This window comes from Populus nigra, chromosome 11 (assembly GCF_951802175.1).
Source record: "Populus nigra chromosome 11, ddPopNigr1.1, whole genome shotgun sequence".
Classification (NCBI taxonomy): domain Eukaryota; kingdom Viridiplantae; phylum Streptophyta; class Magnoliopsida; order Malpighiales; family Salicaceae; genus Populus; species Populus nigra.
The window spans coordinates 1,438,799-1,456,122 of NC_084862.1; the positions used below are offsets into that span (position 1 = coordinate 1,438,799).

The 17,324-nt window shown below is 40.5% G+C and overlaps 2 protein-coding genes across 2 annotated transcripts; one reads left to right on the plus strand and one right to left on the minus strand.

Moving 5' to 3' along the window:
• The first annotated feature begins 2,263 nt into the window (after positions 1-2,263).
• LOC133668636 (uncharacterized) lies at positions 2,264-9,176 on the plus strand. The gene is made up of 2 exons (XM_062088588.1): positions 2,264-5,514; positions 5,735-9,176. Exons 1-2 carry the CDS (start codon positions 2,264-2,266, stop codon positions 9,174-9,176), a joined length of 6,693 nt encoding a protein of 2,230 aa, XP_061944572.1.
• A 5,393-nt stretch (positions 9,177-14,569) lies between these two features.
• LOC133668637 (ankyrin repeat-containing protein At5g02620-like) lies at positions 14,570-17,324 on the minus strand. Its single transcript, XM_062088589.1, has 3 exons — positions 16,592-17,324; positions 15,783-16,336; positions 14,570-15,136 (listed from the first exon to the last, which is right to left on the minus strand). Exons 1-3 carry the CDS (start codon positions 17,322-17,324, stop codon positions 14,570-14,572), a joined length of 1,854 nt encoding a protein of 617 aa, XP_061944573.1.

A 17,324-nucleotide genomic window follows, 5' to 3' on the forward strand; every position in this document is an offset into this window, starting at 1 on the left:
CACCTTTGGGGATATTGATATGACTCCTACTCTTGAGGAGTATGCTCAGATTCTAAGTTTTCCCAATGATCCCTGAAAAGTATACTTCAGGCAAAGAATTGAGAATACAGTTACCGCAGTTGCCAAACTTCTACATTTGGATCCAGTTGACCGGTATAAGATATCCAATGGAGGGTTCAAGTGGAAGATGATCGAGAATAAGATGAAGACAGATAAGGAAGAAGGGAAGTTGGGTGAAGAAAGATATCAGATAATTGCTTTTGCCATCTTTGGGTTGGTACTGTTTCCTTCAGAAGCCGCTGGAATTATCAGCATTGAAGCTGCTAACGCTTTCCTTGAATTTGAAGAGGTAAAGAATAACCCTACTTCAGCTATCTTAGCTGAAACTTTCCTATCTTTGAACCATTGCAGATTACATGGGAAAGGGGCAATGCGATGTTGTATCCCTCTCTTATTCATGTGGATAGTAAGCCACTTGGAAGCATCAAAAGAAGTCTTCAATAATTTCTGGTGGTTTAACACGAGGCCTCTTGAGTTGGTGCTAGCTGAAGAATGGAATGATTTGGATGAAAAGGCATGGGTAGGAAAATACCGAGAACTTCCTCAAACTAATTTCAGATGGAAAGCTCCTTGGGTAAGTGGTTCATCTTACCTCATGAGTTGTGGCGACAAGGCATGGGTTCCTTTGATTGGCTTAACTGGATATATCAACTACTCACCCTCATTAGTAGCTAGACAGTTTGGAGGTATACAGCACGTGCCAAGAACTTGGGCAGTAGCCGAATATACTGGTCTGTTTAAAGAAGCTAGCTCTTTGGATATGTTAGATACCATTAGAAATGACTGGAAGCAGCCTGTTTTGGTCTTTAAGGAAGAGCATCAAAAAGAGTGCTCTGTTAGCCCTGCATATTTGATATGGAGGGGTGGCAGTTCATCTAAGATACTTCAAGAGGCAAAAGAGCAAAGAAAAGCCCAAGACAAGTCGTCTGTGATGTTGGAGCTAAAAAGAAAAAGGGTCAACAATGAGGAGGATCTTCGAGAAGAGCTGGATAAGTTGAGGATTGAGCTCGGTAATAGTAAAAAACATCAAAGATTCTTGGAAGACCAACTTTTGAAAGAAGAAAAGATGAAGGCCTCTCTGGATCGGCAGTTGAAGGAAAGAGATGAGCAGATTGTTAAGTTAAAGAAGAACCAGCATGAAGCAAATCAACAACTGAATGAAGGGAAGGCCAAGAATGACGAGTTGGTAAAAAAGCATGTAATAGTGGAGCAAGAATTGGCAAGTCTAAAAAAGGCCTCGGAAAGTAAAAAGACTGCCAGCAAAGAAACAATAGCTTCCTTGAAGAAAGAAAGGGACCAGTATAAATCAAAATGGGAGGCTGAAAAAGAGAAGAGCAAATTAGCTGATCTCGCCCTCAAAGAAGAAAAAAGGTTAAGGGCACGATATCAGTTGCAAGCTAAAGATGAGGGAGCGGCAAGAAGGGTAGCTGAGTCAGAGATGAAAGGATACCTGGACAAGATAAATGGTATGAGAAACCGGATGTCTGCAATGAAAGCCGAGCTTGCGTCCCGAGAGGAAGAAGCAAATGAAATGCAAGAACAGTTTGAAGAATGGCAAGGCCATATCAACAGTTTCGATGCACAACTAAACACTAAGGTAGCCGAGCTGGATATAGAGAAGGAAGAAATGCAAAGGGCCAGAAATCAGATTCAACAGTTGGAAAGGATGGTTCGAATCTTGGAGACAAACAATGAAACATTAGCCGCCAGTAATGGAACATTGCTTCAAGATAACACCGTGTTCCATTACAAGATTGAACAAACTGACAGGTTAATCGACATGGTGGCTAGAAAGGCAAATGAGCTACGAGCAAAGGCTGCCAGGATTGCCAACAACCGCCATAGATACGAGGAATATTTGAATGAAGTTTCCTCTTTCATCAGGATTGTGGCCAATAGAGGGGTATCATTTGAATGAAGACACTTTGTATGAACCACTTTGTACTATGTCTATTTTTGGAACTTTCATAAGGTGTGTGGAATTTAATCAATCAATGGAATTGGGTAAAACCTCCTTGTGGGTATCAGATTTCGGATGTTACCTGTATTTGGCAAAGGAAGTCATGGATTAGCTCTTTAATCCATACGCATGCATTTGCATTCATGTTTATACATACATTCATTATAACACACATGCATACGCCAGGTCAAAAAAAATATAGGTCCCCAAAGAACTTACCACACCCGACTTCGAGCAAGGAACATGGAAGATGAAGCACGTGCTTACCGTGAGGCTCATTTCCAAGAAGAGTTGGACTCTTTAAAGGACAGTGTGGCTCGCCTTACCAGCTTACTCGAGCAAATACTAAGGAATACCTCGGGCGAAGGTCCTTCAGCTAGGCCCGCTCCTCTCCCAACAAACCAACCTGAAGAGGTAATGGGAGGACATGCACCGGAACCCCAACACAATCCAGTTTTCATGCAGTCGCCAACGCCCGTACCACCTGTACCAACACCAGTACCAATTGTCATGGATGCATTCATTAATGAGTCCCACAAAACTAAGCCCTCTGAGGATTTTGATCAAGATAAGATGGCAGCACTAGAGGCCAGGATTAGGGCCATTGAGGGAATAGACTTATATGACCCTGTGCGAGCTGTGGAAATGTGTTTAGTCCCTAATGTGGTGGTACCAAAGAAATTTCGAGTTCCGGAATTTATCAAATACACCGGCACTCAATGCCCTGTTACCCATCTCAAATCTTATTGTAACAAAATGGCAGAAGTAGTTCACGATGAAAAACTACTAATGCATTTCTTCCAAGACAGCTTGAGTGGAGCGGCATTGAGTTGGTACATGAGGTTAGATAATACCAGGATCCATACATGGAAGGACCTCGTGGATGCTTTCATCAAGCAATATAAATACAACATGGATATTGCTCCTGACAGAACCAGTTTGTCTAACTTAGAGAAAGGAGATAAGGAAAGCATAAGAGAGTATGCTCAAAGATGGAGAGATTTGGCAGCACAAGTCCACCCCCCTCTCTTGGAAAAGGAAATGGTTGCTCTGTTTGCTAACACATTAAAAGCTCCATATTATGAACACGTGATGGGTAGTTCGGCCCAACAATTCACGAATTCTGTGGCCGTGGCTGAACAAATAGAACAAGGAGTAAAAAGTGGAAGAATCTCTGCACCTGTGGAGAAAAAAGGTTTCGGAGCGAAGAAGAGAGAGATCGACCATGTCGAAAGTAGTTACAGAAGCAAGAAAGGCCCTTTCCAAACATATAACCCTCAATCCTCTTCACCCCAAGTTGCCAACACCAACTTCAACTTTCCAAGCCCAGCCAGAAGACTTGAACCCCAAAGCCACCAAGTAAAAAACCAAGCTGAAAGTTTCCCCAACAGAAACTACCGAAGAACCTCAGAACAATTGCCTTCATTACCGTTACCCCTAAATGAGATGTACCAAAAGCTGCTAAGCATTGGGCAGGTAGTCCCTGTGCCTTTGGTACCCCTCCAACCACCTTACCCCAGCTGGTATAAACCGGATCTCACTTGCGAATACCATGCCGGTATAGCTGGACACAGCATCCATACTTGCAATGCCTTTAGGAGGAAACTTCTGCAACTGATCAAAGCAGGATGGATAGCATTTGAAGATACCCCTAGTGTCAATGCAAACCCTCTACCCAATCATGCTTCGGGTAGTGGGTCTGTAAACATGTTAGAAGAGGGACACTCAAAAATCTTAAAGGTGTCAATGGATAGGATCTACCAAATGATGATAGATGCAAGGTATAAAGAGGGTAGCGAGAAATGTTGTGAACTTCATAATGAAAAAGGCCACGTGATCAGCCATTGCGAAGGCTTTCATAAAAAAGTGATGCAAATGGTGAGTCGAGGGATGTTGCGAATTGAGAAAGCAACGAATGAAGAGGTGTTCATGATGGAGGCACCAAAGAAAGAGATGTGTCGAGTGCAATTCACTACAGGAAAGCCACCCAGATTGGTCCTGTCCAAACCAGTAGTGGAATATAAAGGGAACTATAGTGCTTTACCTCACGACTATGGGTACTCTTTCAAAAGCACTCCGCAACCGCCTATCTTTCAAGCAGAAATTGGGGGTTTGACCCGTAGTGGCAGATGTTTCACCCCAGAAGAGTTGGAAAAACAAAGAAAGGCTAAAGGAAAAGAAGGGGCTGACGTAACTGAAGAAATAAACAAACTTGTCACGGAAGAGGAAACCAACGAATTCCTAAAGCTGATGAAACACAGTGAATATAGTGTTGTTGAACAACTCAAGAAAACACCAGCCAGAATATCGTTATTTTCTCTGATTCTAAGCTCTGAGCCACATAGAAAGGCTTTACAAAAAGTACTGAATGAAGCATATGTTCCTCAAGACATCAATCAAGAAACCATGGAACATTTAGTGGGAAGAATCCAAGCCTCGAATTATATATACTTCACTGAAGATGAATTGAGTCCTGATGGTACTAGGCACAACAAGCCGTTATACATTACGGTGCGTTGCAAGGATATTCTGATCGGAAAGGTGCTCATTGATAATGGTTCTGCATTGAACGTGCTACCAATGCATATGTTGAAAGAAATGCCTATCGATGAGTCACACATGAAGCCTAGCACCTTGATGGCGAGAGCATATGATGGTTCGCCAAGGCCGATCATTGGGACCCTAGAAGTAGAGCTATATGTGGGACCACAAATGTTCTTGATAACATTACAAGTAATGGACATTCATCCTTCTTATAGTATATTATTAGGAAGGCCATGGATTCATACAGCTGGAGCAGTGGCTTCTTCATTGCACCAATGCTTGAAGTATATCATGAACGGAATGCTTATAACTGTCAAAGCCGAAGAGACGGTTTCCATGATAAGAAATGTGGCCATACCTTTTATTGAAGCAGAAGATTGTAGAGATGGGAATATTCATGCTTTTGAAATTGTGAATGCAGAATGGGTTCCTGAAGGAACAGTGCTGAGAAAGCCTCAAATCCCAGAAACGGCAAAGATGGTTGCCAAATGCTTTTTAAAGAATGGGGTTCCTTTTCAATGTAATCCTGAGACTAAAATGCCCAGCCTGATCAAGCCAAACTATGCAAATCAAAGATTTGGGCTTGGATATAAGCCCAAGAAAGACGATTACAAGCGGGTCACTCAGGTTAAAAGAGAAGCAAGAATGGCGAGAATTGAAGGAAGAGAGCCAGAAGAAGAAGAATTTGTCATCCCACCACTCCGAGTATCTTTCCCAAGGGCTGTAGAAGTGATTAGATCTGGCATAGTGGATCTTCACATCAATACCTTGGAGAGCCAAGAAGAAAAACGAACAGAGGAAGCGGATCTGGAGATAAAGGATGAGGTTTTGCCACAGCTCTCCATTCACACCATTGATGAACCTCCTGCCAGATTTTTCGTGCGAAGATTGGCTGAAGGGGAGGTGTACCAGAACTGGAAGATGGAGCCTGCTCCTATTGTGTTTAAAAAGTAATTGTTCTTGTTTGATAATGTTCGGACTTGTTTGCCTTGTTTTGACTTGTGCTGATCTTGTCGGTATTTTTAGCCCATAATACCGCAAGAATTTTCTATGTTAACCAAGCACTTTTGTTTTAATGAGATCATGCATTTTCTTGTGTCCAATCGCGTGCTTGCATTTTTTCTATCTTTTCATCAATCACTCTTACACGAGCACGCCTTACACTTTCAGGAATTCTGAAAGTTCCATCAATCCACAAAATCATTGCACTAAGAATAATTGGCCAAACTTTGATAATATGATTGCGATGGATGATGAAGAATGGGAAGAGGAAGATCTAAAAGAGTTTACTAAGCTGGTAGAAAATTCAGAAAAAGCCTGGGAACCGGCCAGTGAGAAACTAGAAGTCATTAATGTCGGAGATGAACAAGATAGTAAGGAATTAAAGATTGGCACTCTTGTCACAACTGAAGAAAGAAATAGATTAGTCTCTCTATTACACGAGTATGTAGACGTTTTTGCCTGGACTTATACCGACATGTCTGGTCTAGATACTGACATAGTTGTACACAAGATTCCTTTAATCGAAGGGAGCAAGCCAATTAAGCAGAAAACCAGACGAATGCGCCCGGACATGTTACTCAAGATAAAGTCCGAGATACAAAAACAGTGGGATGCAGGGTTTCTAGATGTAGTCCAATATCCACAATGGGTAGCTAATGTGGTCGTAGTCCCGAAAAAGGATGGGAAGATTCGGGTGTGTGTGGACTATAGAGATTTGAACAAGGCGAGCCCAAAAGATGATTTTCCTTTGCCCCATATAGACATTCTCGTTGATAATGCTGCAAGAAATGCTACATATTCTTTTATGGATGGATTCTCTGGTTATAATCAAATTAGAATGGTTGAAGAAGATAAAGAGAAGACCACTTTTGTCACACCGTGGGGAACGTTTTGCTATAAGGTAATGCCATTCGGATTGAAGAATGCTGGAGCCACATATCAAAGAGCAATGGTTACCCTATTCCACGATTTGATGCACCAAGAAGTGGAAGTTTATGTGGATGACATACTTGCAAAATCAAAGAAAGAGGAAGATCATGTGCAAGTGTTAAGAAGACTATTTGAAAGGCTTCGAAAATTCCAGCTAAAGTTGAACCCTGCAAAATGCTCATTCGGGGTGAAGACAGGAAAATTATTGGGCTTCATTGTGAGTGGTCGAGGAATAGAAGTTGATCCTGATAAAGCTAAAGCTATCCAGGAGATGCCTGTTCCTAGAACAGAAAAGGAAGTACGAAGTTTTCTCGGGCGCCTGAATTACATAGCTCGATTTATATCCCAGTTGACGGTGACTTGTGAACCAATCTTTCGTTTGCTCAGAAAGAAGAATCCTGGAGTATGGGATGACGATTGTCAAGAAGCCTTCGATAAAATAAAGAGGTACTTACAGAACCCACCATTACTAGTACCGCCAACACCGGGGAGGCCTTTGATCCTGTACTTGACAGTAACAGAAACAGCTATGGGCTGCGTGTTGGGGCAACATGACGAGTCAGGAAGGAAGGAGCAAGCTATCTATTACTTGAGTAAAAAATTCAATGACTGTGAGTCGAGATATACAACAATTGAGAGGTTGTGTTGTGCCTTGGTTTGGAGTGCCAAAAGATTCCGGCAGTATATGCTATACTACACAACCTGGTTGATTTCAAAGTTAGACCCGCTCAAGTATATTTGTGAAAAGCCTTACCTGTCAAGTAGAATAGCAAGGTGGCAAGTGTTGTTGGCGGAATATGACATTGTCTTTATGACAAGAAAAGCGGTAAAAGGAAGCATAATTGCCGATCATCTTGCAGATCATGCCATGGAGGACTATGAGCCACTAAACTTTGACCTCCCAGATGAAGATGTGATAGTAGTTGAGAATGAAAGTGGGGAAAACGATCAGTGGACCCTCTACTTTGATGGGGCAGTAAATGTATCGGGGAATGGAGCTGGAGCTATAGTGATTTCCCCAGAAAATAAGCAGTATCCCGTTTCAGCAAGGTTACTGTTTGAATGTACCAATAACACTGCCGAGTACGAAGCCTGCATCATTGGCCTGGAGGCTGCTCTAGAACTTAAAGCCAATAAGCTCGAGGTCTTTGGGGATTCCTTACTAATCATCTGCCAGGTCAAAGGTGAGTGGCAAACCAAGGATGAGAAGTTGAAGTTGTATCAAAGTTATCTCTTGAAGTTAGCCGATGAATTTGAAGAAATCAAATTCACCCATGTGAGCAGAGATAAGAATCAGTTTGCTGATGCCTTAGCAACCTTAGCTTCGATGACACAAGTCGATTCTAAAAGCAGGATACAACCAATAAATATCGAGGCCAGAAGCTTTCAAGCCCATTGTTGCTTCATTGAAGAATCTCCAGATGGGAAACCATGGTACAATGATATCAAAGAGTTTCTCCAGCATCGGGAATATCCTAAAGGGATTTCCAAAACAGATGAAAAGACTTTGAGAAGAATGACTATGGGTTTTTACTTGGATGGGGAAATCTTATATAAAAGGTCATTTGATGGGACTCTGCTCAGGTGTTTGAATGAAAATGAGATTGAACAAACATTAAAAGAGGTCCATGAGGGGATTTGTGCTACACATGCTAATGGGCATACAATGGCGAAACAAATTCAAAGGGCTGGATACTTTTGGTTGACCATGGAGAGAGATTGTGTAGACTATGTGAGGAAATGCCATAAGTGTCAAATATATGGCGACAAAATAAATGCACCTCCGGCACCTCTGTTCAATATGATCTCGCCTTGGCCTTTTGATATGTGGGGTTTAGATGTTATAGGGCCAATCCACCCTAAAGCAAGCAATGGGCATAGATTCATTTTGGTGGCCATCGACTACTTCACCAAATGGGTAGAAGCCAGCTCTTATGCCCATGTAACACATAAAGTAGTCAAGAGATTTATTGAAAAGGATTTGGTCTGTCGTTATGGTCTTCCAGCAATGGTGGTAACTGACAACGCCCAGAATTTCAATGGGAAGCTGATTGACGAATTGTGCACCAAATGGAAGATTAAGCATCTCAACTCTTCCCCTTATAGACCAAAGATGAATGGGGCAGTCGAAGCAGCTAACAAGAATCTCAAGAAGATTATCCAGAAAATGGTGGTCACCTACAAGGATTGGCATGAGATGCTCCCCTATGCACTTCATGCGTATCGTACCACTGTTAGAACTTCTACAAATGCCACCCCATACTCTTTAGTATATGGAATGGAAGCGGTTGTGCCCTTGGAAGTAGAAATCCCATCACTGCGGATTCTGAAGGATGCAGAACTGGACGAATCAGAATGGGCAAGGTCAAGATTTGAGCAACTAAACTTGATCACTGAGAGAAGGCTAGCAGCTATTTGCCATCACCAGTTATATCAAAGCAGGATGGCCAAAGCTTACAACAAGAAGGTCAAACCAAGGGTGTTCAAGGAAGGGGATTTGGTGTTAAGAAAGATCCCACTAGCATCAGGAGAAGATCAAAGCAAGTGGGCACCAAACTACGAAGGGCCATATGTGGTGAAAAAGGCTTTTTCTGGAGGGGCTTTAATTCTGACTAATATGGATGGAAGGGATCTACCAAGGCCTGTAAACTCAGATGTTGTAAAGAAGTACTATGCCTGATGTACTTACCTATATCAATCAATGAAATTGAAGTTTGGCCAAGATTTCTTTAGTGTGTTCCCCCCTAAGAAAATTATGCATGATCCCATGTTTTGATAGAGATTTTTGGGAATTCAAAGTCTTAGTACAAGACTAAAATCAAAGAGATGTTTGTTCTAACAAACAAGTTCTGAAAATTCAAGTGATATCCTAACACTCACCTGAAAGACAACCCAAACACCATGAAATAACTTCAAAGCTGAGTTCTGACCGCATGAATAATGAGAAATCATTTTGCATGTTCACATGTGAGAAAGCAAAGCTTGTCGATCCTAAATGCATGCATTTGAGATGAAGAAAGGCCATCTTTGATAATCCTCTCACAATGCTGAAATATATCATTTGCAGTCCCCTTTTGAACCTGGTAGTGTTTTTTGGAAATAACCTTGACTAGGATCACGCCCTACACTGGGGGGCAAGTGCCAAAAAAAATCCTCAATGATTGAAAGTGCCCCAAACAATACTGGGGGGCATAAAAGCAAATTCTCAATCAATCGAAGGTGCCCATACAAAGCTGGGGGGCATGAAAAAAAAAAAAGGGTCCAAATGATCCAAAAATTTGGAGCAAAAAAGAAAGCCAATGCAATGATGCTCTAAATCAAATGATGAAAAAAAAAAGAGAAAAGAGCCCAAGCCCAACACTAGGGAGCATCGTTGGACCATTTTACAAATCAATTCCAAGGTCCAGAAATCTATGAACAAAAGAGTTTGGGATACAAGCACTAGTGATCCTTAGTCTTAAAGTCCCTTAAACACCTTTTGAGCCTATGAATATCCTTTTCTTCATAGCCAATAGCCCAAGCCTACATTACGTGCCTAATCAAGCCCTTTCTGATCAAAGGCAAGCAATCTGGATCGGTAGGCAATGCTTTCTCATGCGAAGCAAAATCATTATTCATGTAAATAAAATGAATGCTTTAAACACGGTTCTCAATAACCCCCAAATCGAAATTTCAACCTTTTTTGACCAACCCGATGTCACTTCATATTTTTCAAAATAGAAACAAAAAGTTTCCATCATTTCTGAAAACCTCTCCATGGGGATCACTTGAATTTTGTCAGAATGAGTTCTGCTTTGAATCGATGTCAAAATGATTTCTGTGTCTGGAATAGCTTTGAAATTCCAAAAACTCTGCAAGAAAACAACTCCTTGTCAAAAACCAAACTTTTCTTCACCTAGCCTCATCCTCAAACCTGATTTGAATATTTGGGGGCATGATCAAGCTGGAGAGCAATTCACCAAAACACATAGGGTTGGCTCCATGATTCCCCTTCTAAGAAAATAGGAAATGTTGGGTTAAGCTGGAGATCTCTTCAGATAAAGGTTTGAGGGAAGGTGTATGTTGATGTCATATCCTGCCCGAGGGTCAAGACCACAAGATGTGACTCGAGTAAGCAAGAGCGAAAAGAGACATCAAAGCTTACTATCAGACACTCCAACTCTTGAGAGAAGAGAGGCACCATGAAGAAGAGGGGACCTATATTTCTCAGGTAAGTATACATGCATATTGATCACGATGCATCCTCGACATATCGGTGTCTTACCATCACCTCCTTTTTGAGCGAGCATTGAGCCCCCATCACTCAGATAGTATGCTTTCTAGCCCTACCTTCTTCCCTTTGAGTGCGCCTTAGAGCCTTTAACCATCTTAGGTAGTGTGTTTTCTAACCATACCTCCTTTTAATGTGCCTTAGAGCCAACAGACACCTTAGGTAGCGTGTTTTCCAACTCTACCTCCCTTTGAGTGCGCCTTAGAGCCTTTAACCATCTTAGGTAGTGTGTTTTCTAACCATACCTCCTTTTAGTGTGCTTTCGAGCCATAACACCTTAGGTAGCGTGTTTTCCAACTCTACCTCCCTTTGAGTGCGCCTTAGAGCCTTTAACCATCTTAGGTAGTGTGTTTTCTAACCATACCTCCTTTTAGTGTGCTTTCGAGCCATAACACCTTAGGTAGCGTGTCTTCCAACCGTACCTCCTTTTTAATGTGCCTTAGAGCCAACAAACACCTTAGGTAGCGTGTTTTCCAACTCTACCTCCCTTTAAGTGCGCCTTAGAGCCATCAACCATCTTAGGTAGTGCGTTGTCCAACCCTGCCTCTTTTTAAGAGCTCCTTCGAGTCCTAACCTTTTAGGTAGTGTGTTTTTCCAACCTTACCTCCTTTCGAGTGCGCTCTCTAACCCTCAAAGAGAATTCATCATTCCTCAACAAGATGAGTCAACCATATCTCATCCTTTTTTCTTTACAATGCTTATTATCTAAAGTCTCTTACGAGACTTTTTACCATAAGCATTGTAAAGAGGGGGGCAACTGTCATCGCCCAATTTTGGGTGATTCCCCAAAATTCGTTTTTTCCAAAAAAAAATAATAAAAAAAAAATCAAAAAAATCAAAATGAAAAAATAAAATAAAGGCTGACAATGTGGAGAAAGCTGATCAAGAAAAACTGCCAAAATAGGCCGGGAAACCAAGTCGCAATTTTTGAAGGAAATTCAAGACCTATTGGCGCCCCATTGCGCCCAAAAATAGAAAAGTGCTAATTTAAAGGTCAAATTAAATGAGTATTGGACGAATTTGCATAAAAATTAAGTCTAATGACATAATTAAATTTTTAATGGGCCAATTTGATTTAATCATGGGCCAAATTAAATTTTAATTATGTTTAAAAATTAATTTAGGTCCAGATGAAGGAATTAATTAAGTGCAAGGACTTAATTATACTTTAAATGGGTCAAATTAATTTTATTTGGGGCTTAATTGGTGAAAAATTAAGTTTGGGAGCCTAATTTGGGCTTAATGGAGAAGATTGGAATTTTAAGAGACCAAATTTAATTTTTACCAAGTTAATTGATTGGAATCAGGGGTCAAATTGCAAGAAAATTGAAGTTTTAGGGCCAATTAGGGACTTAATTGAAGCAATCCGAGACCAAGGACCAAAACGTAAGATGCGCACAAGAGGAAGGATTGATGTGAAATCTGGCGCTTTGGCGCCAGTTTTCATTTAAATGAAACGGCGCGTTTTGGGAAAAACGACACCGTTTCATGCGTTAAAAAAAAAAAAAGGGGGCAGGACCAGGCGACGCGTCGCCTGGTACTGTTCATCTTCTTCTCCACTAAGCTGCCCGAGTGGCCGACTTCAAGCCTTGTTTTCGGCCTCGTTTCTTCCTCCAAATCCGACAACGCGTGCACCAAAATGTCCACCTGAAACCCCTTTATCCTCGAGAATGGTCCGGTCGGGTCGAAAAACCTTGAAACGGCTTCGTTTATTGGCCCAAAGTGGCCACCTCGTTCAGTCTGCAGCCTTGGATTGCCAAAATTTGGCAGTTCGAGGTGCACACTTTGGACCAACGGTTTGGATTCCTCGAGTCGAATCAAGGGCTGAGAATTTTTCCCCGTTGAAGACAAGATTACCCTCTTTCCAGCCCTATAAATAGGAGCCAATTCCACGCTCAGGGGATAGAGAAAAGGGAGCTCAAAGTTGACAAAAAAAACCATATTTTCTGCCCCGGTTTACTGAAAAACAGCCTCCCTCTTTCGTTTCTCTCTCCACCGTGGTCTCCTGCCGCCACCACTGATTTCGCCACCGTCCTTCCCACGAGACACCACATCCCATCCATCACCCGGCGAACGCGCCACAGTCACAGTCCCTCTCTCTCTCTCTCTCCATCAAAACGGTGTCCATTCTCCCTCTCTCCACCGTAACTCCAGCCGGCACCAGTGCACGCCACCGTCCTCGCCGTCTCCAGTTGCACCGCGCACCACCAGCCAGGTCGCCGACTCTCTCCCCTCCACGCCAGGTAACTTCCTTATTCCCCTCTCTCGATTCTGCATAGCCACTGCATGCAGAATTCATTTCTGCATGCAGTGGCTAATTAATTAGCCACGTAAACGGGCTGGGCCAGACGGGCCGGGTCTGGCCCAGCCCAAAAAAAAAAAAAAAAAAGAGAATAGGACCTGTGGGCCGAGACCGGCCCAACCCAAGGGTCCTGGACAGGACCAAGGGCTTGGCCCGGTCCAGCCCACCTTTTTTTAATTTTAATTAATAAATAATTTTAATTAATAATTATTATATATTAAAAAATAATAAAAAAAATAAATTTTTTTTTTTAAAAAAAAAATGTGTTTTTCTTAAATTTGGTTTTACCAAGGTTGCTTGATATTGGCTTGTATACTTACATGTTAAGATACAAGTTCGATATTAAAATACCCGGTTTTCTCCAAAAAAAAAAAAAATTAAAAAATATTTTATGCATACGGCCAAGTCCTAAATAATTTTCCAAGCATGCTTGTTTTCAAAAACAAAACCAAAAAAAAATTGCATTTTTCTCATGTTTTAAAAATCCAAAAAATGGATATCATAACTAGTTTATGATCATCCGTTAGGGTTTGGCCAAAATGTCAAAAACTTTTATTTCAACTTTTTTTTTTTTTCTAGGATCCAGATGTAGACTTTAATATTTGTGGGGTGTAAAATTACACGATAAAGTACACCCTCAGGTATTAAAGATACAAGGAGTAAACAAATGCAATCCTAAAATTTAGACTTTAGAACGGTTAGGATTTAACCCAATAAGGTAGAAATTCCCTCACGAAGGGAGATCTGCCTTGAACCTTAGAAAAGACCAACAAATAGAAACTCGACCTAGAAAAAATAATCAAACAACAATGCAGCTTACCTTAGGTAGGGTGCACTGGGGGTGATGCGTCTTCCCCTTGCACAACCAGTCCCTTACTCAAACTCTCGCAGACCATAGGTTCCTAGTGACCATAATACTAGGTGGCGACTCCAAAGAACCAAGCAAGACACAAATAACAAAATAATGAAAAAATCGCCAGCCGATGCCGCGCGGATTTTGACGTGCGACAATCGGCAAAGATGTCAGTCTTTATTTTCATCTATCATGGACAAGATACAATTTTGAAACACGCTCTTGTATATCAAGACCAGTCTGGTTTGTCAGGTCTGACTTGTTATCCAATGGAGTTGATGAGATTCTGCCTGCCTTACATGCACTTCATGGAACAAGCTAGCTACGAGGCAGAGGAGCCAAAGTATAATACTTTGCAAGTGCAATCTTGATTAATAAACAAACCATCAAAGCAAATTGTACTTGGAAAATAAATTTAGTTGTCCCAACTACAATTTGTGTCACTAAATTTTGGTCATGAAAAGGAAAAAGAAAATAAATAAATAAATAGTATCAATTAAAAAAAAAATGAGAACTGATTTGGCAACCAACTACCTGATCTCTGAACATATGACATCATAATTTTTTTCAAAAACATTAAGAATTTTAAAAAATAGATCAGAGTTTTATTTGATAGAAAATTTAGGATTGCTTGTTTCACTAGTAAATCTAATCTCGTAAATCCTTGTAAATGAACCCACACACCACATTCCCAAGGATGAAGAAGTTCATACCAATGAGACAAGTGCAGATGGCAAGCCCCAAGGAAGGTTCTAGAACAGCGCATGTACCCGTGATGAATGCGATAATCATTGTACCCATGCCAATCATGGTCAACAACGTGGCAACCCCAAATAATTTCTCAATGGTTTCCTCATCTATCTCTTTATTCTTCTCCATTTCGAAACCTTGAATAAATGCCGTTAAAAAGTGGATAAAAACAGCTAAAATAGAAAGCACCATTGACATTGCATCTGAGATGACAAATACTATAAAAGCAGCTTTTTTAACTAAAATTGCAGTGCCTTCATTTGGACCTTGGTCGTTCTTGTAACCACCAGGTAGGGTAAATGCTGCTGCAAATGTTACCGTTGCTATCAGCGCCGCAACTACTAGATGAGACTCTCTTGCTTTACTCATAGCTTCTTTTTCCTCTTCATTCTGTCCTTTCAAAACCTTGATCCGGCTGCCAAGCGGTCCACTGCGAACATCTTCAAGGGATTCTAGGATCTCTTCCTGCAAAACGTTTAGGGTAAAATATTGTAGATATCCATCATTTTTAGCTATTTAATAAATATCATATATTAACTTCCGGGCCTTTGTTTTTGTTTCCACAACTAGTTTGTTTGCAATCAAATCCTTTCTGTTACTGTATCTATTAGCAGGTAACAAAAACTAATTTGGTTGAAATTAAACCGCATGCTTTACATTAATTAGCCCAATTATCCCCAAAAAGAAATTTTACATCATTTCATTCTAAAATTAATTTCCAATATATTATTGTTTATTGGTACTCTCCTTAATTGCTTGTATGATTATGTCAAGTTTCTATTTGATTTTTCAATTTTAATTTTCAGATTTTTAAAATTTTAATTAATTGTATTTTTTTTCGTTCATTTGTACTACTTTTCATTTATTTATTGAATAATACATGTTTTTTTTAAGCAGTTATATGCGATTCATGAGCATAATATGTTATTGTAGATGAAAAACTTAACAAATTAAATCAATAAAATGACTTGATTTCAAATAAAAAGGGAGAAATTCAGACCCAAATTGAGAAATCGAGAAATTGAATCCTTATATATATATATATATATATATTGGGGGATTAATGGATGCATTAATTATCACAACAGTTAATTCATAGAGGATTGATTACCTGTATCTCCCCAAAATCTCCAAAATCTCCGAAATATATGTCCTTGACGCTTAGCTTTCGCTTATTGAGACCACATACCTCCCTTTTATTATAACAATATTTATATAAAACACGTCTCCATTGCTTCTTCTCGTTCCCTAAAGCTGCAATTAGATGGAAGGGCGTGTTTCCTTTGTCATCCTTCTCGGTTTGAAGTCTTGCAAGTTCAGGAATCCTCAGACATTCCTCGAATACTTTTCTATCTTTACTTGCCACAGCATAGTGAAGGGCATTCCAACCTCTGTTATCAACTACCTCACAACAAGCTGGACATCGAGAAACAATCTCTTTCATTACGTCTACATGTCCTTGAATGGCAGCAATGTGAAGTGCTGTTCTCTTCTTCTTCGTTTCAGCAATGTAGGCCGCGGACGCATCATATTCTAGTAATACTTTCACAACTGAAATATTTAACCTAGTAGAGAAATAGGCAGCGTAGTGAAGTGGTGACCAGCCGTTCTCATCGGTTGTTTTTGTCAATTTCTTTTCTTTTTCTAACAATTTTCTTGCTGTCTCTGAAACCAACAAAACGAGTAATAAAAGTTTTCCTTCATGAACAACAGAGATTTCACATAGTCTGTCAATTACTATATATCCAACAGTTAAACTAACAAAGAATTTTAGTGGTATAATTAATTTTATTTTTTCAAAAAAGCTAATTATGAAGCAAACACGGATATATAAAATCAAATATACGTGGATTTTAAACTATAGTTTACACTATTATATATAAATTATTTAATTCTCCAGACTTGAGCACAAAATCCTACCATCATCTCCCACCGCGCTTGCCGCGTGTAGAGCAGTTCTACCATTAGGGCCGCCGTAGTCTACTGAGATGCAATTTCCTAAGATTCCATCGACTACCTTTCCTCGTTCTTCGCTCGACTTCGGGATAATGGAAGCAGCAATATAATGTTTGGCTGAAATGCAATTAGTTAGGATTTCATCGATCACCTTTTCACGTACTTGAACCCAACTGGAAGCAGCAATATAAAGTGGAGTTTCTCCATCAACATTGGCGGAATATGGAAACTCAGGGTCCTCTTTAGTCAATATTTCCACCACATGGCTCTGGTTATTTCGAGCTGCCTCGTGCAACGCTGTATCTCGCTCTCCATTGGTCATCCTCAACATCATTTTAGCTTTAGTTACTCTGCTCTCCGGATCTGAAGGTAGACCTTCTGCACGTTCAATGAGGAGTTTTACCACATTGGCATGGCCATATCTTGCTGCCAAATGCAGGGGGGTTTCTCCTTTTTTATTGGCTTGGAATAACAGTGGTGGACACCTTTCAAGAATTTTATAAACGAAATCAGTGGATTCCGGCACCGTCGTTTGGTTTCTTAAGTAGACAAGAAGAATGGTGTTCTCGTCTGGAGTCAATAACTGATCAAGGCAAGTTTGACAATTCTCAAAGGGATCGATATTGCCTTCTTCCGCAGCTTTGTACAAGACAGGATCCATATAGATGATGCTATTCATTTTCTCAGAAGAATCCAT

Bases quoted from the DNA above. Each gene is read 5' to 3' on its own strand.
- LOC133668636 (XM_062088588.1), top strand. From the start codon at position 2,264: ATGGAAGATGAAGCACGTGCTTACCGTGAGGCTCATTTCCAAGAAGAG. The intron at 5,515-5,734 runs GTAATTGTTCTT...TTACACTTTCAG, and splicing joins GCTCCTATTGTGTTTAAAAA to GAATTCTGAAAGTTCCATCA.
- LOC133668637 (XM_062088589.1), bottom strand. From the start codon at position 17,324: ATGGATTCTTCTGAGAAAATGAATAGCATCATCTATATGGATCCTGTC. The intron at 16,337-16,591 runs GTAGGATTTTGT...TGTTGGTTTCAG, and splicing joins AAGCGCGGTGGGAGATGATG to AGACAGCAAGAAAATTGTTA. The intron at 15,137-15,782 runs GTAATCAATCCT...AACGTTTTGCAG, and splicing joins GAGATTTTGGGGAGATACAG to GAAGAGATCCTAGAATCCCT.